The 27985-nt window shown below is 37.4% G+C and overlaps 1 protein-coding gene across 11 annotated transcripts in view; it reads right to left on the bottom strand.

The window, feature by feature from the left end:
• CDC14A (cell division cycle 14A) overlaps positions 1-27985 on the bottom strand; it is a 238305-nt gene that overhangs the window by 23709 nt on the left and 186611 nt on the right. For 7 of the 11 annotated variants that reach the window (XM_072644128.1, XM_072644132.1, XM_072644137.1 and 4 more), the window contains 5 exons: positions 23880-24039; positions 17186-17301; positions 11579-11629; positions 9653-9775; positions 8239-8756 (listed from right to left, as the gene is read on the bottom strand). In XM_072644128.1, the coding sequence (XP_072500229.1) occupies positions 8321-8756; positions 9653-9775; positions 11579-11629; positions 17186-17301; positions 23880-24039 (886 nt within the window). In that variant the 3' untranslated portion in view covers positions 8239-8320. Of the gene's footprint in view, positions 1-8238; positions 8757-9652; positions 9776-11578; positions 11630-17185; positions 17302-23879; positions 24040-27985 lie in introns of those variants that run through there. The other 4 variants (XM_072644131.1, XM_072644130.1, XM_072644135.1 and 1 more) reach the window with 3 other exon arrangements.

Below are 27985 nucleotides of genomic sequence, written 5' to 3'. Positions count from 1 at the left end.
TTCTGCCGATAGCGACTCATGAAGACAGAGAGACAATCTGCATTAGTGCTCAGAATACCCCCACATAATCACAGATCTTAGAAATAATGTGCTTTGAGTAGATGGGCAAAGGGGATCTTCCTCACTCCTGTAGCTTTCCTCTCTCTCTCACACTTCTTCAGTTATGATCAGTTACATAAATGAACCTCCCTCATGAACAGAAGAGTATGGCAAGAAATGGACAAAACCAATTGTGTACTTATGGATGTGCACTAAGAATGAAGTCAGAAACTTAGTGTAGGAAAGGACTTTAAGGGGTCATTCCTCTAGCTCCTTCTTAGGAATTCCCTTTACAAAAACCCCAACAAATGTACCTTTTCAATACCAAATCTAAATATGCTGTTTTGTCATATATTCAAACACATTACAGTGCTCTTATCACTCATATTTCTGCCTTTCAATCTTGGAACCAAGAGTTAGGCAGCAGTTTAAAGCAGCTAACAAAATTCTTCCCATTTCTTAAAAGACTTTTGATTTTATATTTTCTTATACTCTAAGTAACATATATTCAATTCTCAGATTCACAAAAATAACTCATTTTATCTGGGGTCATTGGGCAAGAGAGAGGGGGAATGGTATAGCGGATAAAGGTTTAGTTTAAAAGTTAAGAAGACCCAGTTTCATGTCCTGCCTCTATCCTATACGAGCTTTATGACTATGGACAAGCAAACTTTACCTCTTAAGGTCCCAGGCAACACTCCAGAGTGATCAGTTACAATTGTGTTGAAGGGAATTTCCACACTGGTCTTTGCTCATACTGATTAAATAAGAGATGTGAACATATACTTCTTTTCCTCAAAAAAGTTGGGGAAAGAGTAGCTGACAAAAGTGAGTTACCTGATTCATATGGTTCCTTTCATTTCTAACACTAAGACAGTGGTATCAAATTCAAACAGAAATCTTTTCCTCCTGTTCATCTCTGCCTTCTGGCTTCCTTCAAGTCACAGCTAAAATCTGACTTCCTACAAGAAGCCTTTTCTGATTCCCCTTCATACTAGTGCCCTCCTTCTGTTGGTCACCTCCAATTTATCCTCTATAAGGCTTGCTTATACATAGTCACTTGCAAGTTTTCTCTCCCACTGAACCATGAGTTCCTTGGGGAGGGACTGTCTTTTGCCTTTCTTTGTATCCCCAGCACTTAATATGTTGCCTGAAATACAGTAGGTGTTTAATAAATGCTTCTTGACTATCAAAGTTATAGCTCCACACAAACTTTCAGTTCAAATGCCCAACATTATTACAATCTCCCAGCTAAATAACGGCATTGAATTTAAGGAGATGTCATGACAGCAAGAAGAGATTAGAAAAAACCATAGCAACCTCAAAAATAAAAGACAAATAGAGAGGTATAACTCCAAGTCTTAGTGATTAAATATAATTCTTCAAGTGAGGACAGGATGACAGCGTTCAAAGTGAGAAATGAAAAAGGAAAAACACATTTACTCAAAGTCAGGACAAGTCAAGAAATACTACTGGAAACTGGAGGCTGTTTAAATAATATAGTGAAATAATATAATTGAGATTTGGAGTTTTTAAAAAATTTGCAAATATCTCAATTAGAAATAGCTATGTGCTGGGTTTGGAGGCAAAATGCCTATAATTCCAGCTGCCAGGGAGGCTCAGAAGTAGTGGTTCTGTCAATCAAGTATTTGCACTAAGTTCAGAATTAATATGGTAAGCCCCAGAAACAAGAGTCACCATGTTGCCAAAGGAGAAATTAACTGGAATAGGCCAGAAATGGGACAGGTCAAAGCTCCCATGCTCCCTGTGAGTAGGCAGTCCTTGAACTTCCAGCCTGGGTAAGATGAAGAAACACCCAAATTTAAAATAAAGAGAACTATGTAGGATTAAATTTCTGAAGGGGAAAGGAGTGTGTGTTAAAGATGCCCTATCCATTCAGCCGCAGCTTACTGATACACAACATTCCAATGCTGAAGTTTCTCTGATAAAGGCTTCATTTCTCAAATATAAACGGAACCGAGAAAAATTTACAAAAATATGAGTCATTCCCCAACTGATAAATGGTCAAAGGATATGAACAAGCAGTTTCAAAACTATGAAGTCACATAAAAATACTTTAAATCACTATTGATTAGAGAAATTCAAATTAAAATCCCTTGTGATACCATCTCACACCTATCCAATTGGCTAATATGACAGACAGAAAAGGAAAATGACAAATGCTGGGGAGAACGTGGAAAAAATGGGCACTAATGTAATGTCACTGGAGTTGGGAACTAGTCCATTCTGGGGAACAATTTGGAACTTCACCCAAAGGATCAACAACCAAAGTACCAGTCCTGTAAATTTCATCCTGATTTATATATAAATAACAATACCAGAGTAAACAATTTAATTCCTTTGGTCAAACATCAAAGAAGCATCCACCATACATAAATAATACACATGCCTAGCGCCGGGGAAGTACAAAAGCCCCGAAAGTAGTTCATAATCTAGTTTAGGGAACCAGACTAAATGAGACAAATTTCTATCCTAATTCTTCTCTAGTCTTCTATTTTATTGCTCCCCACACTATAATTCAGCTCCATTGGTCTACTCCATGCTCTTCACAGATGACATCTCACCTCCTGAATCTCTGCCTTTGCACTGCGGGTGTCCCTCCCCCAATCCCTGGGATGTTCTCCCTCCTCACCCCCACCTCCTTTACTAGCTCAAATCCTGCCTTCGGCAGAAAACCTTTCATGGCTTCCCCCACTACTGCTGTCTGATATGACCTTTCACTTACATTATTTCTTACATGTCCCTGATTATTTTCATGTTGTTTTCCCCATTAGAATATGAGCTCCTTGACAGCAAGGATCACATTTTGTCTTTTTTGCTAATGCTCAGAGCTTATCACCGTGCCTGGTACGTAGTAAGCAATTATTAAACACTTGTGGACTGACTGATATTACATACTGATAAAGTAGTAAATCGTGAAGCAGAAAATTTAAAATTAGAGCAACACATAACAACGAGCCAACTGAGAGATACAAATAATAAATGCAGAAGGAGTTTGAAAACAGAGATATTATTGTGGATTAGGCCTTAAAGTATGGGTCTGCTGCGGCAAAGAAGATCAAGTATTCAATAAACTCCAAAGGCTCCCCTTCACCTCTGGGACCCAATATCATTCCCTGTGTTTGGCACTCCAAGCCCTTCATAACTTCATCTGCCTCTTTTCTAATCTTCTTGTACATACCTCCACCCACTCACCCCCTATCTGCACCCACCCCTGCCGAAGACTCTAGGATCCAGCCCCACTGACCTCTTGGCTGTTCCTGGAATAAGACACTCCATCTCCCGACTCCAAAGCATTTTCACCAGCTGTTCCCCCAGGCCTGAGATGCTCTCTTTCCTTATCCCTGCCTCTTGGCACTCCCTGGCTTCCTTTAAGTCCCAGCTAAAATTCCACCTTCTATGAGTGCTCTCACCTTCCCTCTGTTGATTATTTCCAATTTATCCTGAATACACCATGTTTGTACATAGTTGTCTGCGTACTGCCTCCTCCATTAATTATGAATTCACTGAAAGCAAGGACTGTCTTTTGTCCTCTGAATCCCCAGAACTTAGCAAATTGCCTGGCATGTAGAAGGCACTGAATAAATGTTTACTGACTAACTGACTGAGGATATTTTAGGGACAGAAGAGAGCATGAGAAAAAAACACCAGGGAGGAAATGAGTAGGCATATGGTAAGTGTGGAGGGAAGCCTAGGAGAGAAGAATAACTGTAATGTAGGGTTCATATATTAGAGAATGGTAGAGATTAAGGCTGGATATTTGATGGTGAATCTGGAAGCATTTGGCTAAATGAATTAAAGCAGAGGAGGGGGCCACAGAAGACACTAGGAGAAAGAGACTCGATAGGAGAGAAGGTCATTCACAGAATCATGGAATGTTCCAGCCAAAAAGGGATCTCATTCATCATCTAGTCTCACTACTTCATTTTACACACATGAGAACTGAAGTCCAAAAGTTCAGCAATTTGCCCAAGAACACACCGGAACTCAATCTCAGGTCTAGTGGTTTCAGATCATGGCAATTAGAACAGAAATGAAAAAAGAAATCTGAAAAACATCAACAAAAGTAGAGCTGACAGTATATCCCAATCTCATTGTGAACGTAACCCTCTGAAGGGCACACAGATTGATATCTACAACTAAATAGCGGCACTTAGCAGATATTATTACTTACTCGTCAGTTAGAGAAGAATTCTTTTTTTAATGGGGACAGGAACAAACTACAGAATGACCAGCATTTATGTAGCCCTTGAATGCACATAAAATGCTTTGCATCCATTATCTTACCACAACCCCATGAAGTGGATACTAAAGTTATTATAATTTACATTTCATGGATGAGAAAATTGAGGCTGATGGATTAAGTCACTTGCCCAAAATCCCACAGTTACAAAGTCTCTGAAGAAGTAATGAAACCCACAGCTCTGAACAAACCTAAGGAACCACTTTGGTCCCCAGTCCTATAGCTGGGATGAGAGACCTGAAATTTGATGGGCTGTGAATCAGGGCCTTAGAAGAAATCAAATTCAACCTCTTCATTTTGCAGATGAGGAAACTGAGGCATTAAGAGGTTAAGAGACTTGCCCTGGGTCACACATTAATACGTGTCTGAGGCAACATACGAAACCATGCCTTCCTGACTCCAAATTCAGTGTTCTATCCACTATTCCATTCCAGTATCTACATTCTCTGTAGTACAGATTCTACCACTAAAAAGTGAGGATAATGATATTGTAAACCCAAGAGTCTATACAAATACTTGCACTTGTTTGTTATAACCCTTGCTATCCTCACATGAATAGTGCTACATAAATATGGCATAGACATAGTGTGGCATAATGCATAGAGTGCTGCATCTGGTGTCAGGAGGTCTTGAGATCAAATTCAGTTTTATGATTCTTCCTCAGGGTTCTCACTTCTCAGGGCTGTTTGGACGCAAAGCACCTAGCAAACCTTCAAGTGCTATGTAAATGTCCAACTGTTATTATTATTATTAATTAATATAAATAGCACAGCTATAATCACTATTAATCGTGGTAGTTACAGTTTGGATTTATTTCATTACATTTCTTTAGTTTTTCTCTTTCTGAAGGAGTCTCACTGGTACTCCTTAATAAATCACAAGTAAGTCGGGTGCCAAGAAACAAACAAAAAACTTAAAGCTAATTTATAATTCCTACTAGCACTTTTTTAAAAAGGAGTTTCTTGGCCTTTGGAAACTATGTATTTATCTGCTTTATCAGCTGAAGCAATAAAAAAACTCACAACTGGAATATAAGAATGGTATAAAAGAAATTTTAAATCTTGAAAATGTTAAAACATATGACAGAACTCTACAACTCTGATTTTTTAATAAATATTTTTTCTCCTTTCTGAAGATTTTGTCCACTCATTCCCCTTGACTGGAAAAGCCTTCCAGTTAGAAGGAAATCAGGAGTTGATGAAAATGAAGTTATTCAGAATGAGAGCTTTACTACTTAGAGATGCCCTGTCCTGCTCCTAGGAAAGAGGGGAAAAAAAAGATGGAAACAAAGGCTGACAATTGCCTTGTTGCTGTCAAAACCATAAGAGTTCTTCGTTGCGGCTTCTTACATATGTGCTAAAAACCTTTACTGACGGAATAACTAAAGTGCGTTTCACATGGACTGTTTTTCTGGGCTGGGCTGTTACATAAAGCTAAAGAACAAGTGAAGCTTCTCAAAGAAAAATGTTAATTGTAGTAGCTTTTAAAGTACTAGATTCCCTCTAGACCCCACCCCCACCAGCAGTTCTCTTGAAATCAATCAATCAATAGATCAAAAAGCATTATTTAAACACCTACTATGTTCCAGGCACTATGCTAGCCAGCATTATTCCCAAGAGGGCTTAATACAACATAACCATCCATGATTCTCATCTTCAAATTCAGCTATCGTTATGGCTAGCTTCAATAGAAAAAAAAAAAATGAAAGATGGACTATTTTACTTGCAATAATAAAGAAACTAAACTTAGCATCCAGCATAAATTTCATATCTTAATTTGTTCCACATAAATGGGAGTTTCCATACCAATTTTCTGTCATCAATCCACTGGGATCAAAAATGCCCAACCATTTCTTTCCAAGAAATAATTTTTTTGCTTTTTGTTTGTTTTTTTTTTAAAGGACAAGATGTGTTCTTGCTTCTCCTTATTTAATGGAAGCAGAAAGAAAAGTAGGGAATAAAACTGCGTCATGCTGGACAATTACATACATAAATGATTTCCTTTAAAATGAGATGGTAAATTGGGGGAGTGGGAAGTGGAGCAGTAGTTGCCTACACAGGCTATTATTTCAAATTCAGTTACTAGCAAACTATTCTAGTCCAGCCAGAAAATGGATGAGTCGAAGATGATGAAAAGAAAGAAAGAATTACAGAGTAAGACAAAAATGTTACGTAAAAAATATCAAGGAAAAAACATCAGGTAAAAGAAGACGTCTCAGGTCTCCAGCAGCAGGGAGGAAGAGTGAAGCAATTAGCCTGATATTTTAGCCCAAATAACCAATTCCCTTGGCATCTATATCTGACATACTTCCAAAATGTGACTCATACACACTTTTCTGCTCTTTCTTCTCTCCTTGGGATAAATCTATATTTATTTATGTGTGACTCCTAATCCTAAAATGGGCATATTAAAGTCTGTAGGAGTTAAGAACAATTAGCAAATCAATGAATCACAGTTGTATTTATAATTATATTGTGAAACATAACAATTATTAGCTTAAAGTAAAAGTATTTGCTGATTACAAGCACCAAATTGTAAAAATATTTACTTAGGAGCCCTACTGTGAAGTATGTGCTTTATGAACATATTTATAAAAATTCAAACATATTATTATTTACATTTCAATACCCCAGTTGTAGGTTTGCACAGTATTGGTTCATGTGTTTTATAGAGTGTGATCAGCACTTCAACATTATCTTGTCTAATCTGTCACATCTACTTATTTCATCCATCCCCTCTAATCAAAACTGCAATTTGATTTAGAGGATTTGGCTAAAATAACTTATAATAAGATTATGAAATAATAGGACTGATCCTTCTTGGGGATATCTGAATTTTAAAGGAAGAGCTGGTTAAGGCAAAAGAATCTCTAATTAGTGGAAACACATGGAAGTGCTTCCTTAAGCATGAGTCTTCTGAAGGCAGAGACAGAAAGCAGGGAAAGAGGCTCCAGACAGACTGCTTTTCTTCTTCTAGGACGGCAAGATCACTACTTTGGCAAGGGAGCCCAAGCCATGTTGGATGTCCCTAATTGTTGGAAAGTTCCGTGTGTAAACTGCCTACTTCCTTTTCTCTCAACAATCACTTTCATGTTAACTATATAAAAACCTACTTCAAGGTCTTTGGGGTAACACAAGAAGGACAATTTTTCTTGAAAATAAGATGTTTCTATATAACTAGATATGAGATAAAATGTATTTGGTTAGCATTTTTGTTACATAACAAGATGGAAAATGTAGATAATGACCTTTTCACATACTATATTAGGTTTACCTATCTTTAACAGGTTCGTTGATGCCTTAGATGTAGCTCACATGAGCCAACTCACATTTGTTACTTCATTCGTGCCCACAAATCAAGAGAACCAAGAGAAAAAAGACTGGCTGAGAGACATGGAGCAGAAGAAGTTATTTATCTAGTTCAGTTGTCTTTCCAGATTCTCTGGTTATATTCCTCTCTATAAAATGCTTCTTTATCCTGGTTCTGGGATAACTTAGTTGTGTGGCCAAAAGCAAATCATTCAGCCTCACTTAAGGCTCAGTTTCCTCAGAGGGTAAGATGATCTCAAAGATTTGTGTAAGCCTTAAAAGTCTATAATTCTAGTTTGCACGTTTGACGAATTTTAGCTAATATAAAAGGCTTTGAAGACAGAACACAAAAATATTATTCATTCACTAGATTTTAAATAAAAATAGTCACTTTATGCATTCATTTATATCATGAAAGATATAGCTCTTATCACTATAACTTAATGTGACAAATCGAAAAACTCCTAAGATTGACACCACATAATCTAAATGATTTTTTTTTAAAAAAAAAACTGAACCTGGAAATAACTTAAATGTGAAGTTTTGCTTTTGAAAAAAAATTAGAGATTAAGGTTGTTCCCCTTCTAAGAGTGACAGCTAAAAAAGAATGAAAAAATGAAAGAAAACTGGTTGAAATTTGGCGTTTACTAAAAGAAGAGGAGCAAGCAGAATTTATGTGTTAAGACAGTTTCCAAAAAGGGGGAAGGGATCAGAAAGCTTCTTTGACACTATTACATTTCTTTGGTGGTAGCTTTGGCTGGGAAGGCAAGGTACAGAAGTTTCTTTCAGGGTTCTGACCAAGAGGTGGTGTCTGCGAACTTACGGGGATGGAACGGCTCAGGAATCTTGATGAAGAAGCAGAGAGGCCAGTGTAAGGTCGGAAGACGTACTCATCGGCCTTGGCGTTGTGCAGGCTGGTGTGGCTGTTCAGGTTGGTGCCAGCACTGGTGCTCCGGTTGTACTGGCTGTTGTTGAGCTCAGGGTAATTTCTGGCAGGCGGCTGTGAGCTGCCATTCAAGTGGTTGGAGAAATGGTTGACTGTGTAACCTGTCCTAGTGGGCGGTGTGGTCTTTTTGCTGTCTGAATCATCTGTTGCAGCATGCAGGTTCCCTAGAGAACTGGCTAGTCGAGTATTTATGGAAAAGCTGAACAGAAACACACGTGGGGGGGAGGGAAAAACATACACAATGCATATGCATGTAAAGAATTCATGATTTTAAGACATCTATTTAAGACACTAAGGGAAAGCGATGAGAACAATTCTGATCAAAGTACATGACGATCGAACACCTCCTTTCTCTTTCTTGACGATGATATTACTTGTTGCTTATATATGGAATGAAACTTCTGCTGCCAAAAAAAAAATTATTTGAGGCATAAGAAGCTAGGCTAAATACTTTGAATTGGAACCTTAAAATAAAACATCTGGGGGTCCTTTATGTTCCACGGCATGAATTAAATGAACATGGCTTTCTTAGAAGAAACAACAGATTTTAGTATGAAACATTTAGCTTAATGTACATTCAATCTGAAGCCTATGTGAACGCTCACTAACAAATTTAGGTTCCAACCACATATATCATATGCATTACAAAATGAGAAATGAAAATGCTATTTCATATTCACAGATTACAAATTCACCAGGGCTGCCAAAGTCTGAAGATTATCTCTTGGATCGCTGTAAAGGGGAAAATGACAAGGTAGGCCTTTTGACACAAAGTTCTACTCTTTAAGTCTTGTACCCAATTGAATGCTGGCAAAGAAACAGAATAAAACTTTCCAAATATCTCTTTACTCCTAATTCCCCCCTTCCCCACCCCTCCTTGTCCTGTTCCCACCCCTGCAGGTCACTAATACAGTCTAACCAAAATAGACAGGCCCTAGCCCCCACCTTCCATTTGCCATGCCTTTCTCAGAGGTTACAGCTCCATATGTTGGCTGCGGTAGTCACAATCATTTTCACAACACTGACTACAATTTCTCACCCTGACACTCCGGGAAAATGACAGTACCTTGAAGGAAAAGGAGAGAGAAAACATACCTCCTTGTGCTGGAGCCTGAGGAGCAAGACCCTCTGTTTATTCTCTTGGCAGAGGCCGCAGGTGACAATATCACCTTGGAGGGCTTCAAGGGAGATACGCAGCCTTGTGAAGAAGAACATACTCTTTGGGAAGAGGTGAGGAAAAGCATCACATTACATTTCAGACACTTCGAAAATATTCAATAACTTTTAAAACATAGATAAGAAAAAAAATCCCAATTAGACGAAGCTAAAGTCATGTACACCAACTCCATTGGGATCAGCCCTTCCTGATGTCTAGTAAGAGAAGGAACACTGGGCCTGATAAGGGTAACAGCTAAGCAGTGTAGCACGTGTGAGTGTACAAAAGGATTTTCCCTAGGATGACCCTCTAGGGCGGGAGAGGTGGGGAGGAGGACCCAATATCACCTCCATTTTACAAGTGTAAAAGTTCAGAGAGCTAAGTTAAATTAATTGCCAAGGGCATACTTTGTAACTGGACCGGTTTTGTCTTCTAAATTCACTCTTTTCTACTCTAAATAATATGGCTTGCTTCTTAATGAGGTTGCTACCAGATGTGTTGAATTCTAAACAAAAATCTCCATTTATCTCTCCTTTCTCTTAAGACATTCTATGAAACAGGGCCTTCATTTAACTGTATGATTCCAGTCTCCCACCTCCTTTAGAAAGCACTTTGCCACTAAAACAAGGATGGGAAAAGTTAATGCAAATGAAATGTTCTCAAGCTTCCAAAGACTGAAGAGGGATTACCTTCTGGCAAACACTCAATGTTCTCTAGAACAAAATTTCTAAGTGTTTGATAAGAACTACTGAAGGAGGAAAAAAAAAAAACCAGCTAGGCAACTGGTGATAAAGTGACTAGAACACCGAGCCTTGAGTTAGAAAGACCTAAGTTCGAACTCAGCCTCAGACACTTAACTGCCTTTGTGTTCGTAGGAAGTAATTTAATCTCTCTGTGACTCAGTTATCTCAATTATAAAACAGGAATAATAACACCGCTTCTCTCCCAGGGCTGTAGTGAGGATCAAATGAGTTAATGTTTCTAAAACGCTGAGCACAGAACTGGCACATAGTAGGTACTTACTAAACACTCATTCCCCTTCCCCAATGTAATTATTTAACCATTTCTTTGGTTTATCACAAAACCTTCAGATGGACTCCTGATACTGCTGACAGCTAGGGAGAAAATTTTGAATAGGAAAAGACTAATCATTTCCTTCTTAAAATGGAAGGGATGAGAAAACATCAAGGGGTGGGGGCAGAACATAAGCAGAAAGCAGCTATTCATTGTTTTCCATTTCAGAGCAAGAGATATACTCCAAAAAGAAAAAGAAACTTAATCAAAGGGAAAATATTTGACTGAAGAAAACCTAGATATGTAGAAATATAGTTCTCCAACTCACTGAGAGAAGAGCAGTGACTTTGGAAAGGTCATCTGTAAACTGATAAGACTGTATTCAATCTTTAAGTTTCCTTAAGGTTCTAAAATTCTATGACTCTATACCTCCTCTTAATGTTTAAATAATGCATTAATGCTATATGGATAAATCATCCTAACTTCAATGAAATAAAAGGAGATTGAAAGTAAAAATGAATTAGGAATGGCAATATGGTAGAGTAGAAAAAGTCTGGGTTCCTTGATGCCAATTATCTATGTGACATCAGGCAAATCACCTAACCTCGCTGGGCTTCAGCTCCTCATCTATAAAATAAGAACACTGAACTGGCAGTCTTTAAGATCCCTTAAGAACCGGATCCATGATATTTTGAAGTATCTCCTACATCACATAGCTCTTCAAAATGGATAGGACATAAATTAGAAAACCCCAAATCCATGTGCTATTTTAGTCTTTAAGTATGTCCAAGTTAGGATATTTCCAAAGGATTATAGTTATAGGCTGTCCAGAAACCTGACTTTATCAGTACCTGAGAGGCTGTGACATTGATCTGGTATGTTGTCTCATTTCCTCCAATCGACTGAAATCAAAAGCAGATGTTTACATATTACTAAAGAGTAAGGGAGCATTATTTTAGTTCCTTATAAAAATATATAATCAGACAATTACAGGTTATATCCTCAAGAAGTCATACTAATGAAAATATAAGACTGGCAGGGAGAATTGTTTTTTTAAAAAATGACTTTTTATATAAGAAGCTTGCTTTTTTAATGCTTATTTCTCCCAAGTCTGGCATTCCATTTTGCTAATATTCTTTTAAATTGGCTACATCTTGACTCCACAAATTGAACAGTGCTATGATCTTAATTCAAAGAATCTTCTGTAACTTTTTTGATCCAAAAGTAAGCAAAGGAGATTTCTAATAAAGATGGTGAAGTGAAAAGTTTAAACCAAGTGTAGCTCCGCTCAAAAACTCCCCAGCAAAGATTAAAAAAACAGTGCCAGATGATGCAATAACCAATAAAACAAAGGGAAATCCTAGCAATTTTTTCCATCCAGACCAGGACTACACAGGAAGATGATATCTATGGGCACTGGAAGACCTAAAGCCAGTTCAGTTTCCAACAAACAAATCCTCTTCAGTCCTAGCCTGTTAAAGTTATAGCACAGGACAAAGCCACTCTATTAGGTAACCCTCCAAAGAGACAGATGGGGCAAAGATGCCATGGGGATCTCCAGATAGACTGAAGCTGGCATGCTCTCCAATATTTGATATATTGTTAAGGCCTATCAGGACCACAGCAGGGAACAAAACCAACTGCTGATGGGTCACTGCACAAGGAAAAGTACACAGGAGAGACACTAAGGCCAGCACTGGTATTAATATTTCAGGTAGCAAGAGCAAAAGACAAGGATTCAGGTAGACCAGAGGTCCTGGTTCCAACATGGACAAAGCTCTGACACAGAACTGGCCACACCATCTAGAACTGTGACAGGACAACAGTAATGGCAGCAGTATTCAGACTATATAGAAGGGTCTATAAGACCAGGCTCTAGCAAACTTATCCAGGAGGAAATGGAGGGGGGCGGGTACAGTGCCACAAACCTCCAGAAAGATATACCTCAAACCCAGAGCTTCTAGGTCAAAGACAAAAAATGCCTCAAGTGGCTAGAAAAAAACAAGACTCAAATATCAAAGAATCAAAGTCAGGATCATACAAAACTATCCTAAAATATTATAAGCAGAAAAATATTGGAATATCCCAAAAGGCAAAATAAAAAGGTTTAAATCCTAGAATAATTCATCTGGAAAAATGAAAGTACTACCTTACAGGGGAATAAAATCAGTCTAGAATTGAATAGAAAACTTTCAAGTATTCCTGATGATAATCTCAGAAGCTGAGTAGAATTGCAGAAATACAAACCCTGGAGTCAAGAGAGATCCTGACAAGTAAATGTTGTTCAGTCGTTTCAGTCACATTCGACTCCTCATGACACTATTTGGGATTTTCTTAGCCACGACACTTGAGTGGTTTTGCCATTTCCCTCTCCACTCATTTTACAGATGAGGAAACTGAGGCAAACTAACCATTGTCTCTTCTCTCCCCATTAGAATTTAAGCCATTCCATCATGATTAAGATCTTTCCAATTGCTATAACGTATTTACCTGTCCACTAGGTGATAACAGTGGCTACAATGCTGGGCGTAGAGTCAGGAATATTTGAGTTCAGATCTGACTTCAGACACTTACTAGCTGTGTGACCCTGGGCAAATCATTTACACTGGTAAATTACTAATGCATCATGGGAAAAGTTTTGAATTCAATCATTTTGGGTCATAATTCAGTACTTTATCCCTAAATCCATAAAACCTTTTGGCCAAGAGGTTTCACTACTAGGCACAAAAGTCAGAGGGAAAGGACTCATAAGTAGAAAAAAAATATTTATAGAAACAGGTTTGTTGTCATAAAGAACTAGAAACAAAGTGTATACCAGAGAGAGAAAGAGAGAGACAGAGAGACAGAATATCAGCATGCCATAAGAAATTATGAAAGTGATGGATTCAAAGAAATATGGAAGACTTGGGGAAAGGAATAAGCATTTATATAGTGCCTACTATATATGATAGGTACTGCGCTAAGTCAGAGACTGGGAACCTGTGGCCTTGAGGCCACATGTACACCTCTAGGTCCTCAAGTGAGGTCCTTTGACTGAATCCAAACTTCAAGGGGATTTGTTCTGTGAAGGTTCCCTAGCCCTGCACTAAGAACTTTTTAAAAAACATTTCATTTGAACCTCCTAATAATCCTGTGAGATAGGTGCTGCTGTATCTTCATTTTACACATACAGAAACTGAGGCAAACAGAAGTGCCTGAGGCTGGATTTTAATTCAGGCCCAAAATTCTATCCACTATCCCAACTTGTAAGAAATGATGCAGACTGAAATCCACTATTCAAAAACAATCTTGTATAACTTGCATAACTTGTTAAATTGGCAATAAAAAAAGAAAACTTAAATTAAAAAATAAAGACAGACTCAATATCGTAAAGAGTTGCGTTATAGTTTCATAGAATCAAAAAACCCGTCATTTCATGATAAAGTTGGAAAGAAAATAGATTCTCAAGAAAACAAGGCCAATTTCTGAGTACCAAAAAACTAAAATAGGACAAGAAAAGGAATACGAAGAAACAACCCATATATATTACAAATCAGTGCAATTGACTATGGTTTATTCCTTTAGCTTGTTTTCCAAAAATGTTCACAACTTACATATATAAGTAACTCTATCTTTACATATATGCAACATACATAAGATATATGGATAGATACATTCCAATTTAAACCATGCATAACAGCAGCTCAAGGAAAAGACATGGTTAGTAAAAAAGAGTAAATAAAAAAATGAACTTATGATTAGAAAATTAACTTTAAGCTTCTTTTATTCTGGTTGCAAATCGTGGTTGTAGCTTGAAGGTAGAAAGTAACTGTTGCTAGGTGCAGTTTATCATCCTACTCTGGGAAACTGCCATTGCCCTTCCTTTACGTCTCAAATTAGCAGCAAAGACTATCTCACAAATCATAGTCTGATTAACCAAAAGCCAACTTCAATTTGATTCTTTTTTACAAGGGTACCCTTATTTACCCAACTTTTTAGTGTGGCTCCATTACCACCATAACATTTGGTGAAGGAATTTTTCTATTCCTATAACAGAGATGTAATTCATTTGGCGGTCCATGGAAATGTCCACCTATCAAGCGATAAGCATTTAATAAGTGCCTACTCTGCATAAGGTCCTGTGAGATCAGTACTGTGGATACAAAGACACAACTGAACAGTCTTTACTTTCACAGAATTTGCATTCAAAAAAGGGAAACGGCATGTTCACAAATAAACATGCATAATATACACATGTATATCTGATATACATACGATATATGTTTCTATATATTATATATGCAGTCTTCTGAGAGAGGGGGAGCTAGCAGTTGAGGGAATCAAGAAAGGCTTAATCAAGTGGTGCTTGAACAGAGTTTTGAAGGAAACAAAAGAGTCTAGAGGGCTGAGATGAAATAAGAGTACACATTCTGGGAAACAGAATAGTAAGTGCAAAGGTATGGAGATGAGAGATATAATATGATGTGCTAAGCATAGCAAGTAGGCATGTTGGGATGGACCACAGAGTGCAGTAAGAGGAGTACTATATAATAAGTTGGAAAAGTAGTCTGGGGTTAGGTTGTGAGGGATTTTCAAAGATAAATGGAGGAACTCATATTTGACGCTAGAGGTGATAAAAAGCCACTAATGCTTGAGTAAATAAGTGAGTGTCATGGTGACACCTGCACTTTAAGAAAATCACTTTGGCAACTACATGGAAAATGTGGAAAGGGAAGAACAATTAGGAGGTAACTACAATAGTTTACGTGACACATGATGTGCTGCTCTACGGTCCATCCCAACATGCCTTCTTGTTATTCTCTGCACATCTAGGAGTAGAGTGGAGACCTTGTGAGTAGAGAAAAGCGGGGCATAATAGAAGAGATGTGGAGGTAGCCATGACAAGATCTGGTAAAAACGTGGGGTAGGAAAGAGTGAGGAGTCTAGGATAATGCTGAGGTTCTGAATCTGGGCAACTGGAAGAATGGTGGTCCCCTTGCCAGAACTGGAAAGTCTAGAGGAAGAATGGGTGTTTGGAGGAAAATATAATGAGTTTTGTTTTGGACATGTTGAAGTGGAGATGATGCATAGAGGACATCTAGTTTGAAATAACCAATAGGAAAATGAAGATGTGTCACTGGAGCTGAAAAGAGATTAGGGTCAGGTATAATGATTCAATAGTCAAAGATGACAAGAAAACCCATGGGAGTTAATGAGATATAGAAAGAGAAGTTAAGAGGACGCAGGAGAGAAGCTACAATGAGGAGATGTGATATGGACGATGAGCCAGAAAACAAGACTTGAGAATTTTCAGACAGGTATGGTGAGAACCAAGAGAGATCACTGTCACCAAAATGCAGGGAGGAGAGAGTATTCAGTATGAGAAGTGGGATGTGAAAATCTCCCCATTCTGAAACCCCCCCTAAAATCTAGCAGCTGCTCAAATTATCATCCTATATCTCTCCTCTGTTTCTGTCAAACTTCTAGGAAATCAAACTGAGTACTACTGAGTGTGTTCACTTACTCTCCTCTCATTCATTTCTCTGCCTTTTGCAATCTGGTTGCCAGTTTCATCTCTTAACTAAAACTTTTAACTGTAAACCCAATGGTCTTTTCTCAGTCCTCATCCTTCTAACTCTTACCACACTCTCATCCTAGGTGCTCTCTCCTCCCTGGTGTTTGGTGACACCACTCATTCTTATTCTCATCTTATCTGACCACTTCTCAAGTCTCCCTTGCTGAGCCTTTGGGGATACCCCAAGGCTCTACGTTGGGCCCTCTCACCTACTCTCACCATACTCTTTCACTTTCCTATGCTGTTGCTCTCTTGGTTCTCCTCCTACCTTTCTGACTGCTCCTTCATGGCCATCACTTGTCTCATTTCCTTGGTGTCAGAGGTTGTCACCATGTAGGACAGAAAATTGAAAACCTCTTCAAGAGACTGTAAAATTTCTATGTGCATTAACTTCCTCTATCTTCCTCACCCCAGGGTTTGTTAAATTAATGGTAGATTTAAAGTCGAGTTTCAGAAATCAGGTCCAACTGAGGGAGCTTTAAAGTAAATGCCCATTTCAAAACCAAGGCAAGTGTAAACTTTGTAGGCATGTCTATCTCGTGTACTTTTTCCAGGTCCTTGATGCTACTCAGAAGTAGAAGTTAAGCTGGGAAGAAAGGATGGAGGACTTGGCAGCAAACAGAAGGCAATATGGTTGTATTCTCATTTCAGCAAAATGGAGTTACTCAAATATCTTAACTATTGTCCATAACATGAAAAGGTGAATGAACTCAAATGAAAAATGAAGAAATTGTAACAATTTTTAAAAAATGAGTGGTGGATCAGATTGTTTAAAGGACAAATGGAGGGTGTGTGTGTGTGTGTGTGTGTGTGTGTGTGTGTGTGTGTGTGTGTGTGTGTGTGTGTGTGTAAACAAAAGAAACTCCTGAATTAAGCACATTCAGAAGCAATCCAATCAACTTACCTAAGTATACTACCTGTTGAAGTGCGCGGCTGTCTCTGATTTTTTAAGGCACGAAGTTTGTCTCCTTGTGTCAGAGTATTTTTAATTTCCAAATCTGCATCATCATCGGTACTTCCCTGGGAAAAAATTTTTTTCAAGTATAAGATTATATAACACACATTCACGTAATTATGCTTCTTACAATGTCCTCTAATATAACTGTAAAGTCCTAAAAATGTCAGCTATGTCATCTGTATATTTATTACCACGACATGTAAGCATAAAGTTCAAAAGCAAAAGAAACACACCTGTGTGTGATACGAAATAAAGAAAGAAAACAGAGGGAAGTGTTCAGGACATAGAATACCAGGTTGAAGTCTCACTTCTGACACTTACTTAACGTATTCTGGACATGATGAAGATTAGATGCCTATATAACACTGTGTTTGAAATGTCATCTTGTGTTACCTGCCCTTGATCCCATCATCTGGACGCATCTTTTAAAAATCTAAGCTCCCTGGGCATCCACAACTATCTCTTTAGAGAGCTCCCCATTTTCTTCTTCTTCCTATCTTATCTTTCTATCTTCAAAATTTCATTCTTGAGAACCGAACATACATCTAGTATGGAAAACTTTAGGTCAGGGGATCCTACCTATTCTTCAGCTTCTTTCTTTTGTATTATGAGTCCTTCTGGCAATAAGAACTATGAATAAACAAATGACCTACAAGATAGTTCTTAACCCTGAGGTCCATGAACCTTTGATAACTTGTTCTATATATATATATATATACATATACATATGTATATATATATAATATAACATACAATATAAGTACCTTTTTGTATAATCCTATGCATTTAAAATCACTACTCTTAAAAAAAAAGCTGAAGAATCTCTTCTCTAAAACATCTGGAGAGGAAACTCCCTCTACCAATGCAGACGAGCATATATTCTGTAGCTGAGTTGTGCTTAGGCTGAGTGACTTGTCCAGGGTCACAACATACAGCTAAGTACATATGAAAGGCAGAACTTGAACCTAGGTGTTCTTCTGCATCTTCCTAAAAGTCCAGTGACCCTTTAACCCATTATATGCCATGCTGGCTCTCACGCATGATGTTGGAGTCAATTTAAAACTTAGAGGCATGAGTCAAACATGTCCTTGTGATAGAAGTGAACCCAAACAACTAAGGCATCAAATGTAAATTTGGGCACTGAAAATGATGGAAGAGAAAGCAACAGAAACCTAAAGAAATGGCACAGGAAAATTTCTAAAAAGGAGAAAAGAATGAGAGGTGAGTCATACGCCGCATGGATATGACTTTTTAATGGAAAGAACACTGATTTGGGAGTGGAGCAACCTGAATTCTAATCCTAGCTCTACCATTAATCTACTTTGTGACGTAAAATAAGTCATTTCTGCAGGCCTCAGTTTCATTTGTAAAAGAGAGCACTGAGCTGGATGCTCTCTAAGGCCCCTTCCAGCTTTATGTCCAGTGGGCACTGGAATATCATACCAGCATGATTATGCCAATAAGTTGCTTGGAATAATATGTGTAAAGGGGGGAAAAGAGAAGAAACAAATGGGGGAAAGAGAACTGGAAAATGTTATTGAACAAGGAATTGAATAGAAATGCATTTACAAAAATGTCACATTACATGTAGATGGAATTTCATATGTAAATAGCTCTTCGGGAATTAAACCTTGTGCATTCAACAACACCAGAACACTTGAAAAATAAGAGTAACTATCTGTTCTCAGGTAAAATAGTTAATTAACCTAATGTCTGAAAACAGGGAGCTAAACCAAATTACCTCTAAATTATCCTTTTTACCTCCATGATTATACACTGCTAAGAAGACTGTCAAAAACATAGTTAGGAACCTACAGCATGGTTTAAAGACAAATCCTGGAGAACTTTAAGAACATATGAAATAAGATTTTTCAAGAAAGAAATGCTTTAGAAGACAGTTTTTGTTGTGCTGTTACAAACTATCCATAATGCCACTTCTAAGAGTGGTCTCCCCTTGGTCTTCACAATAACAGTTTCATGACACTTTATAAATAAAGTAGGCCTTTCAGTATTTTGATAACTCAATTCCCCTTCCTTTCCTTAGGTAGAGATTGGTTTTATACCAAAATCTGTTTTATGTAGAAGTGTTATATCAAGGTTTCAACATAACTTAAATAACTGAACATTAATACAAAAATCTTTGAAGTATAAACAACATTTAAAAGATCCTTAACATCTGTCACTACATTAACACTGCTGAGATGAATACGATAATATTAAAAAAGGAAAAGTTGTGTAAGTATTCTCAAACGAGGAAAAACTAGGACAAAACTTCCTGGTCATTCACTCAATAAGTGCTATTAAGCATCAAATGTGCCAGCATTGGGGATACAAAGACAAAAACAGTCCTACTCTGATGGCTCTTAAGGAACATGTATTTTCTGAGCCAGAAAATAACATGTATACATGTTAAGTATAAAAAAATATTTAAAATAAAGTCAATTTAGGGGAGGGAAAAAGGGAAGGAGCACTAACATGGAGATGAGAGAAGATGGTACTTGAGCACAGCAGAGAAAGTAAAAGAGGAATACGAAGGAAGAAGCAATCAACAAATTTAACACATTTCAAGAACCCCTAATAGGACGGAGCTCCTGGAGTTTACACCGGTGAAGTATAAGCAACAGGTCTTTACTAAGCTATAACCGCATTTGGTCACATGAAGTGGTGTTTTGAGCTATCAAGGGTTCTAAGATCCTATATGCTTATTTGTACTACACCACAAACCATAACCATAACACCATCTGAAAGTTCCATACTCTCTCTTAAAAGATCTCCAGTCTCAAACGCCATAGCACTGCTGAATGGCCACATCTGAAACTGCTGACTTAGAACGATTTTGATCTCTTTCTCCCATCCTCCCTCCTCCACTGAAGCAAATATAGTAGCCACTTGTAGAAAGGAAAAAAAAACCATTTTTCCTAGTAAGAGTAGAGGAAAGAGAGAGAAGGGAAGAAAGAATACATTGTGGAGGGAAAGGGTACAGTGAAAACTAGGTCATTTGAAGAGATGTACACATTAATTATTCAGATACTTTACTTTCTATTAATACTGTACCAATTCCTTGTCCACTTATAAACTGATCTACAAAAATAAAAGTCTTTTTAAAATGAAGTGTGGTCTACTTGAAATTTTCAAAAAAGTGAATACTGGTAATTTCCTAAGTTATTAGTGACTAATTTAATGCAACTTATGATTTACAGAGTTCTACATTACTTTGTTCTTATTATTTTTTCTCAGTCACTGAAAAAATACATTTGTATCTTCAGATGTCTTTATTCGTAACTACGTGGTTTTAATCCATCCTGTGAAGGGCTTAATATGCACAATAAGGAAAATAATTAAAGGATACAATGTAAAATCCTCTGGTTCATAAGGTTCTTTACAGCCTGGTTCCTTCCTACCTTTCCAGGCTTCTTGCACCTTACCTTTTTACCATGTATTCCATGATGCAGTCTCCCCCTTCCCGATCCTCCCACAACATATTCTATCTTCCAACTCTGGGCATTTTCACCGGTTTCCCTCATGTCTGGGAACTTCTCTGGCCTCAAAATCCACCTCCTGGCTTCCTTCAAGTCTCAGCTAAAATCCCATCTTCTGTAAGAAACCTGTCCTGGTCCCCTCTCAATCTTCGTGCCTTCCTTCGGACATTATCTACAGTATATCCTATACATATCTTTGTATACAGTTGTTTACATGTTGTCTCTCCCATAAGATTTCAAGATCCTTGAGGGCAGGATCAGTTTTTATATTTCTTTGAATCTATATCCTACACATAGTGTTGAGGAAAATTAATTTTAATGCCATATCATTTGATTATTAATATTAATCTGTATCATTCCCTTTTCTGTCAAAATCTCCATCTCTCAGCCTACCTCAAAAGAGACCTCTCCCATTCTAGTTGAGGAATGCAATAATCCCCAGACCCCAAGGACTTCTCCCTGGGTAGAGACCCTCAATTTGTTTATCCCATAAATAAAAGCCAGCTTAAGCTAAGTCTTGGCTACCAAAGGATGACTCTGCTTTTTAATAAGTTCCATATAACCTGATCGACAATGGGGAAACTAAGCCAGAGAGATCTCTGATTAGGATGGTTTTCCTACCTCCGATTACTAGAGGTGGCATGAACCCCATGGCCAGGCCATGTTCCCCAGCTATTCTCCTCCTCCTAATGATGAAGTAATCTGGAGGAGCAGAGAACTATTAGCATACTCCTCATTAAATGTTCACCAATCAGGACTGCCTTTCATTCATCAGGGGAAATTCCAAGGATGTACTGTCAGCAGGAAGACACTTGGATTTAAGGTGGCCTGGAATGCTCACCTGGGGTCTTTAGTCATCAAGAGAGACCACTGACATTGACTAATTGGTGATCTGCTGGCTGTATTAATAAAATGATAAATCACACTCAGAACTTTGTATCTCAAAAGTTTATTTGCAACAATGTCAAGCACATAATGGGGGTTTAATAAATGTTTCTTGACTTACTTACAATTAAATATTTTGCACATTAAAGTTCCATGTAAGATAAGTTTGTTTGCATTTAACTGATGTTCCTAGAATACAACCAAAGAATATTCAATTCTAGCTAGGAATCACAGTATCACAGCTACAACTAGGATTTAAATCTATTTCAGAACAGAATATTCATACAAATTCAGGACTATTCCATATTGGATTATCCTAGAAATATGTTGCAGGGTTGAAATTTTTTCATTCAAAATTTTGCTTTCTTTGTTATGAAGAACACTCATTCTCTTCCAATACTTCCCAAGTCCTTACAGACTGACGGGTCAACTGATTGATTCACAATCTAATCTGGTGGCCTTGTCCGAGGAAATGCATTTCTGAGAAAATTCTTCTGGGCCAAGATAATGACAACGCAGTTACTACTCCATTTTTATTAATTATTTCAAAATAATACTTTCATCACTAGTATGGATTTCTAATAAATTTCTATCTAATAAAATTTGAATCTTCAATTCCTATGTAGATAAGCTCATTCCAGGAGTACCTTCACCACTTTTAGCTTATATCACCTTAATATAAAGACACTGAAGATGATGGTTCATCTTTGCTTTTAGTAATTGGAAGCAGCCATAGAAAAACTTTGGACTGGGAGACAGAAGTTCTAGTTCTGGTTGTGTCACTTAATTAGTTTCCTCATCTGTAGAATGAGAGGTGGTAATACACGATCTCTAAGATTTTTTGTTCTTCAGTCACTGAGTTGTATTCAATTCTTTGTGATCCTATGGACCAGACTACATCAGGGCCCTTCTATCCTTCCACTATCTCTCAAAGTCTGTCCAACTTCATATTCACTGTTACCATGATACTATCCATCCATTTCATTCTCTGCCTTCAAACTTTCCCAACATCAGGGTCTGTTCCAATGAGTCCCATCTTCTTATTATGCTCAGACTTACATGGTCAGACTATTTAGGCTTTAGCTTCAGTATTTGACCTTTCAGTGAATAGTCTGAATTAATTTCTTTAAGTATTGACTGATTTGATCTCTTGACTGTCCAAGGAACTCTCAAAAATCTTCTCGTACAGCCATACATTACCACTGGAAAACCATAGCTTTGGGTATACAGACCTTTGTCAGCAAGGTAATGTCTCTCTGCCTTTTAGTGTGCTGTCCAGATCTGCCATAGTTTTCCTTCCAAGGAGCAAGTGTCTTTTAATTTCATGGCTGCAGTCACCATTTGCAGTGATCTTGGAGCCCAAGAATATGGAATCTGACACTACTTCCATTTCTTCTCCTTCTATTTGTCAGGAGTAGAAGTGACGGGACTACTTGCCAAGATCTTTTTTTGTTTTGGGGGGTTTGGTTTGGTTTGGTTTTGGTTAAGCTCCAAACCAGCTTTTACCCTTTCCTCTTTTGCTCTCCTAAAGAAGTTTACTTCCTCTTCACTTTTTGCCATCAGAAATCTAAGATTTAACATTCTATAAATCAGTGATTGATCTTCATTCCTCAAGTAGGTCAGACCCTCCAAACTTATCAGGCATTGTAATAACTAATTTTATTCTGGAAATACAGCATGAAGTGGGGTCTTTAAAAATGTCACTTGTAGTTTACATGATGTTTTTTAACTTTTCCTCACTGTCTGTTTTACTTTCAACTTCCACCATTGTCAGTTACAGTTTTTTAATTCATATTTTTGCCTCTTCACTTCTTCCTTTCAACACCTTTGTTCTTATTCACAGAGTCAGCTGAGAGATGCAGGGGACAGAGTGCAGGACTTAGAGGAGAGAAGAGCTCTGCTGGAACCCTGCCTCTGACAGCTGACAGCCATGTGCCCACAGGCTAGTCACTTAGCCTTAAATAATAGCACTCACTTCCAGAGGGTTGGTGCGAGGATCCAATAGGTCATATATGAAAATCGCTTTGCAAACATTAAAGCACCATGTGAACGATGTAGCTATTATTCACAATATTACGCAGTTCCTTATTCTTTTTCTATTTGAAAGGACAAAGTATCTTTCCTGACTTAAATAACATTAATTAATTTAACTTAACTACTGGACTTCACTAAAATTCAGTGCTTTGAGATCCTTAGATCCTGTTATATTATATTTGTAAAACATTAACAAAATGCCAAAGAGAAGAGCTATATGAATAATCCTACAGATGACTTACCTCTCCATATCTGTCCAATGTTTGTAATTTGGAATAGCTTCCACAAATTGATAGGTCATCCAAACTAGACAGAATCTTATTAATACTTCCTTCACTGGATGGTCTGTTTTTCAGTTTGGAACGATAAATGTCTCCTTGAACCCACAGTGATGCTTGCTTTCTGTGCATAAAAGAGAAAAATTAACAATTTTTAGAATAAAATATAATCATTAAGAAACAACATCAGCTAGCAAATGAGATCCTATAAAAATGAATTAGATGGACCATAATTTAAATTTTTAGATTTAAGAAAATGTATTTTATTTTCTAAAAGCCAAGATCTAAGATTTTTAAATATTTCACATTACAATATAGATACTTTCCAAATTATGAGATTGGCAAGGCTACCTACAGCATGAAATTATTTCCATGGCAGTTGTGACCATGAAGAGGTGAGTATTTTGTGTACTGATCAAAGCAACCTCAGTTTTAATGAGAACTTTCACTGAAAATGTTTCATTAATTTGTATTTTTATCTATCTTTTCGAAAAACTGTTGACCTAGGGGAGAGAATAACAAATGAACAGATTTTAAAACGATTTTTACTGCCTCCAGAGCAGAAGAAACAACAATATCATTTATTTCTTAAAATGAGAAAATAAAAATCTAAACTACGTTTCACAGGGATTGGTCTGGGACATCTAAAAATACCAAAGGCAGTACTGTACCAGATAAACAGTCAAGAATACTGACATTACACCTCAAAATGAATTTAATTATTAACTATGCATGGAAAAGACACATTTAACTATATAGACCCAGTCATCAACCATAAAGGACCAGATCTTTTGGCCTCAATTAGTTTTGTTTTTCCTTTCATTGGAGAAAATATGTTCTCAGAGTTCTTTTATAAGCTTTTCCTTAGTCAAACTAAAGGTCACTATAATTGTTCTTCAAGATGAATAAGCCCCGTGATAAAATTTTGGATTAGTACTGGGTCATATCATCAAGGTTAAGGATAATTAGTATAAAGAAGCAGATTAGGATTGGTGGGTTTGTTTTTTAATGACCTATGGTTCATCATGAGGAATACCAATTCCTGTGGCATTATCAGAAAGTAAATGCTAGCTCCTTTCAATTTACAAACGTTATGTTGATTTTCTGTTGCTGGTATTGCTATTTTTAAGCATTACTTCATAAAAATGCTTCCACTATAGAGATGGAAGGGTCCTTAGAGGTCATCTCCATTTTAATTTTTAAAAATTATTTCTTTCTTATGTATGTATCTCACTGAACAATTTAAAAAATGAAAAATAAAACCTTTATAACAAATTTGCACAGTCCAGTCAACAAATTCCCATATAGACCACATCCAAAAGTGCATATCTTACTCTGCACTTTCAGTCCATTTCACTGGCCAAAGATGGGTGACATGTTTAATCATGTGAGAACATGAATTATTTCATTTTTTCTTTTTAGCTCCAGTGATAGGCACAGTACCTGTGCACAGTAGGCACTTGTTAAAGACTTGTTGAACTGAACTGAATGAATTGGTGCCCGCATGAAAGATAAGACTGTAAAAACAAACAACCTTAGAAGCCTTAAGAACTCTGATCAACACAAGGACCAGGCAGAATTCCAGAGGACTGATGATAAAGCATGTGCATACTTACCTTCTAATGGAGAGGTGATGGATTAAAGGGATAGAATGAGACATATTTTGGGGACATATCCCATGTAAGAATTTGTTTTGATTGACTATGCATATTTGTTATTAGGTTTGGTTTGTTTTTTTTTCAATAGTGGGCAAAGGAGGAAGAAGAGAAAAAAAATTTTGTTAATTAAAAACAGTAAAATTTAAAAATTGTTTAAAGAAAGAAGCCATCCATGGTCTCTATGCTTACATGAATCCTACATGAACTATTTGAATCTTTGGATATTTCATTAAAATTTAATATTTTAATGTTAGTGCTGGCTGGCACCAGTCAAATAATTAACAAAAAGAAGGCTAATAAAATTTCAAGTGGCACATAATCAACAAGTGGGTGGCACAGTAAAAAGTTCATTTGTAAGTTGATTTGGAATCCAGAAAACATTTTCTTTTTCATTCAGAGAAAAACTTACAAATGGTTGTTAGTTTCTTAGCCTAGTTTACAAAAGCCTATTTAAACCATAACAAAGCTAAAATACTATTTATTACAAAGAAAAAATATATAATTAGAAAATAAAACTTGCAGAAATACAGTACATACTTCCAGGACATCATGAATTAAATAAACTTAAATCTACTTGTTCAAGTCATAACACCAAGAACACATCTCTCTGTCCTTACAACATACAGGGATTTACTCCTCCCACCTTCTGTCCACCTCAGCAGGAGCAAGATAAAGCTTCCACTTTGACAGTGATGGGGAAAAGGAATTTCACACAATCCCAGTCTGCTATTCTGTTACACTTATGAGCTTAAGCAAAGAGAGGAAAGGTCAACAGCCAAATAAATATGTTACAGAAATAAAGAGAATAGTTCATTTGTCAGAGATTAACTTGGTTTCAATCCACTTAGAAGGTTCTCTGCCATAGTACCTGTCTCCCTTTGCCTGCTGCTGACTTCTGTATTATGTTACAATGTTTATCAATACCTGCTCTTCTCTCATTACTCTCTTCTGTTTAACTATTGTTATATCATAATTAACAAAAGTAGAAAGACACTAAAATAGTGTTTAAAAGTTTGTAGAGCACTTTTAGATACATTATTCCATTTGAGCCTCGCAACGACCCTGTGAAGTAGGCGCTACAGGTAGAATTAGCCCTATTTTATAGCTGAGGAAGTTAAGGTTCAAAGAGGTTAAGACTTGCCCCCAGTCACACAGCTAATAAGAGGTTGGATTCAGCCACAGACCTTCCAGACACCATGTTTTGTAATCTGGCACGTCATGACGCTTCTTGCAATGTGTACCTACAGACCTGGTTTGGTTCTTTTCTCTGTTCTCCAACTTGCTCTTGCAAGCCCATGGCTCTCATTCAACCTCTAACCCGCCTTATCTCAAGACAAGCCACTGTACCTGCCTGGGCCTCAGTTTCCTCATCTGTAATTCACAGGAAACAAAATCTAGGAAAGGACTCAGAAATAAAACCCTCAGGTTCCTTCCACTCTAAATCCTATGATGCCATGAGGGGAAGGGGAAATCGTCAACGACCTAAGTAAGATGCAAAAAGCAGAAGAACACAATGAAAGATACTTCTGAATGTTGCTTTTAATAAATAACCAGTGCCCAGAGATTCCATCCTCAGTGGCCTGGGTGGTATTCATTTTATGAAATGTCAAGTCACATGTATTACATTGTAGATAAAACACACCTCTGGAGGGTTGTTAACATAAAAGAGGACACAATTTTCAAGTCTTGCACAGGGTATCTAAATGACTTGAATCAATTCACTGTGGATTTATATCAATGGTAGAATGATAGGCTGACCGATTTGAAGCTGAACGGGACCAGAGAGGCTATCCTATCCAACCCTTTTATTTTACAGATAAGGAAACTGAGACCCAAGGTCATGCAGGTAGAAGGTAGAAAAGCTGGGATTTGAGCCTAGGCCCTTTTGACTCCAAAACCTAATGATCTTTTCACTACTGAACACCTTACGGTATTCTTATTGATCTTCCCTCTTAAATTTCTTTTCCCCAAAAAATCATCCGAGCACTTAGTTGGCTGGATTGGTTACTTTTTTTGGTTTGGTTTGATTTTAAAGAATAAACCTGTTATCTTGGGCACAGACCAATGAGGAGGCAGGAGAAGAGAGTGTGAAGCCTCTTCACAGCTGTGGTTCCTATAGCAGATGACCACTTGGGGTGGGGTGAAGAGGTAACTAGCTCTACACAACCCAGTTTTCAAAAGCCACAGGTAATTTCTATTCAATGAGAATAACAGTTTAAGAACTTTTCTAAGTTTGGATACTCTGACTGATTCTTCACGTAATGTTGAAATCTCAGGAACATATATTTTAAACTGGAAGAGACCTTATAGACAATCTAATTTCAGCCTTGATGAGCATCTCTGTGGATGTTGCTAACTGTTACCAAGATATGGAGAGTCCCAATTTCCAATGTAGAGGGAGAGTTCTGAGGC

This window comes from Notamacropus eugenii, chromosome 2, assembly GCF_028372415.1.
Source record: "Notamacropus eugenii isolate mMacEug1 chromosome 2, mMacEug1.pri_v2, whole genome shotgun sequence".
Classification (NCBI taxonomy): Eukaryota; Metazoa; Chordata; class Mammalia; order Diprotodontia; family Macropodidae; genus Notamacropus; species Notamacropus eugenii.
The sequence above is the reverse complement of the archived record's forward strand: the minus strand, read 5'-3'. Positions and strand labels throughout refer to the sequence as shown.